The 7,690-nt window shown below is 27.7% G+C and overlaps 1 protein-coding gene across 1 annotated transcript; it reads right to left on the bottom strand.

Annotated features, from left to right (window-relative positions):
* Positions 1-214: 214 nt before the first annotated feature.
* On the bottom strand, positions 215-4,123 carry LOC122512806 (putative leucine-rich repeat-containing protein DDB_G0290503). Its single transcript, XM_043628874.1, has 4 exons — positions 4,061-4,123; positions 3,494-3,814; positions 1,852-2,557; positions 215-1,701 (listed from the first exon to the last, which is right to left on the bottom strand). The coding sequence occupies exons 1-4, from the start codon at positions 4,121-4,123 to the stop codon at positions 215-217; spliced, it is 2,577 nt and encodes an 858-aa protein (XP_043484809.1).
* Between the last annotated feature and the right edge of the window lie 3,567 nt (positions 4,124-7,690).

Here is a 7,690-nt window from a genome sequence, read left to right as displayed (position 1 = left end):
TTTCCCCAAGTACCTACAATTTTTCAAAAAGAGAAATACTTTCAAATTCAAGAACTTTGTAAACGATTCAAACTTTTGTTTAAAAAAAAAACCAATTTAATCATTTTCAAATAACAACACCTTTAAAATTTTCCTATTATATTTTCAAACTGAAAATCTAATTTCAAATTGTCCCTCTCACTATATGTCAAACTATCAAATATTGAAATGAACGTCATAAATTTTCCCACGTACCACTGTCGTTGCTCATTTGAGTAAATTTCCTGGAATCGAAATCTTCCAAATGTGCCTTGCAATCGGAAACTCTCCTCTCACTTGATTCTGACGATTGCTGCTTCTGCTGCTGCTGCTCCTGTTCAATACCTCGAATAAATTCCTCACTTCTCAATTTATTCACTAGACTCGAATTTCCAACACAATTTTCAATTTGATTTATTTTATTTTTCGTTTCCTTTGTGCGAGACATTTTATTGCTCAACTGCTGATGTTGCTCCTGCATTTCTTCTTTTCCGCCATTTGATTGACGTGATCTTGTACCTACTTGTGAAATCCAGGAAGCTCTATTCATATTCCTCGAGTTAAATAAAGAACAATTTCCAGATAACATTTCAAATGTCTCAAAATTTCCTTGACTTTCTGGAAAAATTGAATTTAACCGGGATTTCATTTCAACTTGACTGTTTTCTTTTAAACTTCCACGGAAATTGTTTTCTTTCTGCACAATTTTGTTCGGCAAATGATGATTATGATGATCATCATTATTATATGGATGATCAAAATGATTATGATGATGATCTTGATGATTATGACGACCATGATGATTGTAGTGATCATAATGATTATAATTATCATCCTGATGATGATAATGATTATAATGATCATCCTGATGGTGATGATTATTCTGATGATGATTATAATGATCATCCTGATGATCATAATGATTATAATTATCATCCTGACGATCATAAGGATTATAATTTATATTATCCTGACGATCATAATGATATTGAAGTTCATCTCTTGACTTCGAAGTCATTTCACTGTCACCTTCGGAATTTGTCGACTTTCCTTCAAATGCAGGAACAATCTCATCATTAAAATATTCCATTCTACCGTTTTTATCACTCTCCTCACAAATTTTCATCAACTTTTTCTTTCCCTCGACTATTATTAATTTCTTCCTCTGATTAATTTCCGATTTCAGTAACAAATCCACGACGGTTCTAATAGTTTCAATGTTCAGTTTTGTTATTTTACTAGAACACTCCCTCCTCTCCGATATTTGTTGTTTTTTGTGATTTTTTCTCCTTTTTCCACTTCTAAATTTAGAGATAAAATTTTCTTCGCTAAATGATGATCCTCGAACAGTTGTAGTTTGACTTTCTCGTTCAACATTTTTGCCTTGATTTTCTAATCGAATTTTCGTAATTGACTCCTCCGAAATTGTGGGATCCGTTCCTCTAATTATTTTACTAAACCTTTTCAGTATTTGAGCAGAGCCCTTCGTTCTTTTTAGTAAACTTTCACTTAATTGATCCCTCACTTTATCCTCGAGCCTTTCTTCCCCAAAACAATCTTTAGGATCTTTAAAATCATCGATTTTTTCTTTTTCAATTTTTCTATTTTCTTCCTCTATTTCCTGTAATTCAATTTCTTGATTTCTTTTTTCAAGCCCCTCGTTTTTAACATGATTACTATTTTCTTCTTTTATAGAAACTTTTTCATTTTTTATTTCCACTTTTCCCTTTTTTGAAATTTCATTTTCAATTCCATCCTTTTGTTTCAATTTATCATTCTCGATTGAAGAATCCAATTTATTTTTCATCATTTTTCTTTGATTTTCCCTTCCACTCATTTCCAAAGCCGATTTCTCCAATTTTCTATTCTCCTCTTCTTCTGCATTTAAAGTTTCTAACTTGAAATCAATCAGAGTTTTAGGATTTAAATTCACATTTTTAATCCGATTGGAATTCTTTTTCTCGACTTTTATTATTTTATCAATTTTTCTCTTTCGCACGGGAATTTTTGATCCTCTCTCATTTATTTTCATTGCGCTCATTTCTTTTAATTCTTGACAAGATGATGAAAAAACTGCTCGATCCACAGATAATGATCTGCCAGAGTTTTTATTTCTGCAATTTATATTTGACACTTGGTCAATCTTGAAATCCTTTTTCAGAGCTTGAGACTCGCTTTTTTCTTCTCTCCTCCTTAATCCTTTAGAAGCATTTGACAATGGAACTGGAATTCTCGATAAAGATTTATTCATCATCCACTTTTGCTTTTTTCTTTTCGAATTATCGACGATACACTCAATTAATTTAATTTCTTTTTCTTCTACTTTCGTTACGATTCGATGATTTGAATCAGATTTCTGGGGATTTAAATGTTCCTGTGGAGAAACTTGTTCGTTTAGATTTGAAACTGTTTCCTGTAGATTCGACACCGATTCTTTCCGATTCAAAACTGTTTTTATATTCAAGTTTTTCAAATTTCGTAAAGCAATTTCTACCGAATTCAATCCAAATTCACAAACATTTCTTACATCACAATTTATCTTCTCAAAAATTAAATTCCCTTTCTTGTCTTCAATCTCCAAATTATCGACTCCCAATAACGAATAAACTTCAAAATAATTCCCCCCTTGAATTTGACTCCCCTCTCTATTTAAACCCCCAATTTTCAAAACTCCCCTCCATTTTTCTCCCCTCTCAAAATTTTCCAACTCTTCATTTATTCCAAAATTTACATTTTTATTATTACACTCAATGTTCCTTGGTGGAAAAGTTATTTTTCCATGAATTTCTTGCTTTGAGTGTACAATACGGATTATATGACAATTCGATAAAGTGACGCATTTCTTTTTACTCGGAGAAAAAACAGCTTTACGTCTTGAATTCAATGGCAAAGAATGGAAATTAGTTTCAAGAGTTTTATTAATTCTGTTTAATTGAAATTGTGGTTGAAAGTGAACTGTTGAATCAATTTTCTCCATAAATTCTTTGTGAAACTTTTCTTTATATAGACGAATCAATACTATTATTAAATCTTCTAAATTGGACAAAGAAGTACGATGACTAATTATTTCAAGATCAGAATGTATTTTTCTTCTAGTTAAATTAAAATCATCTTCAATATTCTCCAATTTGCATAATATCGAAACATCATGAGTGGAATGAAAAGAATTTTTAAATACAAATTTTTTACTCTCTTCACTATTAATATTATCACTATTTTTATTTGAACTATTTGGAAAATTATTTAAAAATTCATTTCGGAAGTTAATTGGAAAATCATTTTGGAAATTATTTTCAAAACTATTTTGGAAATTTTGGAAATTATTTTGATAGCTTTTCGAATATTTAGCGAGAAATGTTTTCAGAAACATGAACTTTAATAATTGGACACAATTTTCTCGCTCACTTTCCAATACATTTAACACTTCTTGATATTTATTTATTAAATCAATATTTTCTTTTTCCAAATTTTTTACTCTGTCGACGATTGTCATTATTTCTGAGGACGTGTTTTTAAAAGGATAATCGTTCTGTGTAACTCGATATTTTAAGAGAAAGTAAAGTCTTTCTTTTTCATTTTTATACCGTTCATTCTCTTCCTTAAGAGTGACATTCTGACAAAGCCTTTTGTTTAAACTTCGACTTAAAGCTTCTACTGTGGCGGACAATTTATAATTTTCTTCATACAAGTTGGCGATTTCTATTGAAGCTTTTATTTTTTCCTCCGATCGTTTTTTCGCTGAGTTTACTTTTAAAGCGTTCACTTCAGAAATTAAAGTGCTTATCTTTTGATCTTTCTATAATTCCAAAAGAAAATAGCAAATACTTATTTGAAAAGAATATTTATATTCAGTAATTTTTATTATTTCCTAAATGAACGAAAGTCAAATTTTTTAATGAAAATGAATTTAATAATTTAATTACTTAAATAAATAAACTAAAATTTTTACTGTTTATCGCTCATATGAACAAATTTCTTTAAATTAAAAAATAAATTTATGGAAAAAAGTAGAATATTCTATTTTTTTATAATTTAAACTTACATCCGATTTTTTAAGAACACCATTTTCCTTTTTATCCTTAAATTGATTGAAGCCATTATTCATAATAATTTATCTCAAAATGTAAAAAATTCTCGCAAAATGTCTTGTAATTGAAATAATAAAATATTTCCAAATCATCACCAGCGGATTTTTATTTTTATTTATATTTTCCATTTAATTTCTATAATTTATTTTTCATTTAAAACTTAATATTTGAAGGAATTTTCACTAAAATTTTTCATTTTTATAAAAATATTAACCTTTTTGTTTAAGGTTACCAAAAAATTGTTGAATGATAAATAAAATACAATTTCGAAACAATTGACGAATTATACAAATTCTAAAAATTAACTGAATTTTAGATTTCCCTAAAAGTTGAAATTCTCTGTATAAAAAGTTTCCTTTTTTTGTAAAAATGGGCGTAAGGCAAAAAGAGAAAAAAAGATTGGATAAATTGGCCAAAACCCTTCGACCAAAACCTAAATCACGTTTCCTTCCTGGACAGGTAATTTAAAAAAGAAAACTCTAAATATAACCTATCACTTTTTTCGGTAATTTATGCTCTCAGAAAAATGTTTTATTTAAACAAAAAATTATTTGTGTAAAATAGAAGTATTTTCGTTATTATATATAAATAAATAAAAATAAAATATTTTAATTCAACAGTAAAATTATTCAATCTTTAAAAAATAAATTAATAATTTAATTTCTTTCAATTAAATTTCTTTAATTTTAAATAAAAAAAAATCAGGTTCCTGATTACGTTGATAAAGATGATTTAAAACTATACACTGAGCATCGCGTGAACGTCACCTACGCTCTTCCCAAAATTGACAATAAACCACCAAAATTTCCACTCGATATTTATTACAATGAAAAAAAATTACAAGAAATTGCAAGGCGAGTTAAAAATTTAGACAACGAAAATATGACTCTCATGGAAAAATTAAATCAAATCCACCGTTCGAAAGTGATTTTACATCTTCATTTTCTAAATAATATTTTGAATTAGAAAAAAATGAAAATTTCTCCTAAATCTTTTCTTTTTTATTTGAATAATTTAGCCAAAGGTGGAATGTTGGAATGACTTGGTTCCAACGTACAAGGACAAAATTAAGGAAAGAATTGAAATTAACAAAGATATTCAATTTTTAAATAAAAAATTATTGTCAAAAATTGAAAATGCAACTTCTGATTATTCCAGAGAAAATCACATGACAGATTGGAAGAGGAATAAAGCAATTATAGAAAAATTTCAAAAGTAAAATTAATTCATGAAATTATTTTATTAATAATGAATTTTCCATTTATTTTTATGGATACCCATTTTTATAAATAATTCTTTACTCAACAATGTACGATTTCTTTCAGAAATTCTAATAAATTTTTTTCCCAAATAAAATCAAAATATTATTTACTGATTAATTAAAAGAAACCTATTTTTGCTACAGATATCCTACACCATTAGCTAATTTTCGATAAATGAAAAATTCCAAGAAAATAAATTTCTCAAGAAAATGAAGATCCGAATATTTAAATTAATTAGTCTAATTAATCAAACTAAACCGACAAACTCTGTAAAATTCGATATTATTCCTATAAAACCGATAAAACGAAATTAAAGAAGAAATTGTTTTTTCAAATTTCATTAAAAAGAAAATTTGTGCCTTATATAAAGGGGAAAAAATATTTTCAAATTCTCCCGGATTATAAACGGTGTCAAGGAGAAGAAGTATAAAAATTTAATGCAATTGGATATTTCGACATATATGGTGACAGTTTAAAAAATGAAAACTACAATTTTCATATATGTGCATGCAAATCATTAAAGTTTTTTTAGAAGTAAATGGAAAAAAATGTAATGTCACTGACAAAATGGAAAATTTCAATTGAAATTCTATTTCAAGTACCAATACACAGAAAAAAGTTTAATCAATAGATGATTAAATTTTATTTTACAAAACTGAAGGCCATGAAATAAAAATGTAAAAAATAATTTTCACTCGAGTTTTTCAATATAAAAATAAATGATACATAAAACGAAATAATTTTTTTTTTTTTATGAAATATAATAAACAGGGAATATTTAATTAATTTCTGTATTTCTGTAACTATTTTCCTTTCATTTCTGCCAGTAAAGTTATTAAATGCTTATAAAGGGAAAAAAATTACTCACCGATAACAGACGAGAACGAGCTTATAGAATTATATCTTTTGGTCCAATTCAACGCGCGAACGATTTTCTTGGCATCATCTTTCCTTTTCTTCAAAATTTGTTTATAGAACCACCTGCAAAAAAAGTTAAATTATTAAGATCAAATTACAAGTTTCTTTCAAAATGAAAAATATTGTGAAAAAATATTTTAATTTGAGTTTTCGAAATAAACATTGAAATAATAAATTAAAATAAGCGAAAGTAAGCAGAAATGAGCGTCGATATAACCTAACCTCTTTATTACTAATTGTACGCAAAAATAATTAATACTCTTTTATTGCCTATGATGTTTGCGTAAATAGACAATTTATTGTCGCATATTTGCAACATTATTTCAAGACTACACTTTTTTTAAATAAAAATTAATTAACTGTAGTTTTAAATATCAAAACGAGTTGTAAAATATTCCGAAAAACTACCGATCGCGCACTTATAAAAAGAAATCACTTGTTGAATAATTAGAAACCACTTGATTCTAAAATAAGAAAAAGGAGAAAAACAATCGATGACGATCGAACATAACCTCTTTATACAAGTGAATTATTAATACTTATTTTTTCACTTTAGTTTTTTTGGTTTTCTTTATCAAAATAACAGTAATTTTTGGCACTATTTTTTGCCTATTTACCGTTATTACTGGCGAAGTAATACACGATTCCTTTTATTGCTTCCCATTTGAAATATTACATTATTTTATACAGTCGCGTAGTTGCAGAGAAATAGCAATTTTTTTTTTAATTTTCATATTCTATTTGTATATTTATTGACAATAATATGTAAACAATGTGAAAATCACTGAAATATTCCACACAATTATTACCAACCTTCATCTGATTGATAAATTTGTTCAAAACTGTCGCACTGTCGTCTCCGCTTGGCAGCCGAGCATTCAACAAAATGGCCGCCAACACAGGAAAAAAACCAAAATAAAGGAACAACTGAACAATGAAATGTTTAAAAAAAAAGTGTCTCAAGGAACGCAAATGGAATTTGTGAACCAACTTCCGGTTGGTGTATCAATTCTTTGTCTCCTATATATTTTTGATTCAAAAAGAAACTTTACTTTTATCAAAAAGAAAAAATACTTGCAAATTTACAGATAAAATGGCCGCTAACACTGAGAAGATCGGCGGCCAACAAATAGTCCTACCAACAAAACAAAAAGAAATACGACTGGGACGAAATGTAGAAGAAAATATTTGTCGAGAATCGCAATTCACAAAAGAGCCTACAGTTTCTGTGAACAGACTTCCGGTTACAGAATAAAAAATGTAGCGTTACTAACCTTTTCTTGTTGCTAGCAGATTTTTCCAATATGGCGGCGTCATTGCTCCTACAGTCGGCAGCCATGTTTTCCTTCTAACAATGAAAATAAACAAAAAATTATTCACAAACTAAACCAAATACAAAAAAAT

Source organism: Leptopilina heterotoma, unplaced genomic scaffold (assembly GCF_015476425.1).
Source record: "Leptopilina heterotoma isolate Lh14 unplaced genomic scaffold, ASM1547642v1 Lhet_128, whole genome shotgun sequence".
Lineage (NCBI taxonomy): Eukaryota > Metazoa > Arthropoda > Insecta > Hymenoptera > Figitidae > Leptopilina > Leptopilina heterotoma.
The sequence above is the reverse complement of the archived record's forward strand: the minus strand, read 5'-3'. Positions and strand labels throughout refer to the sequence as shown.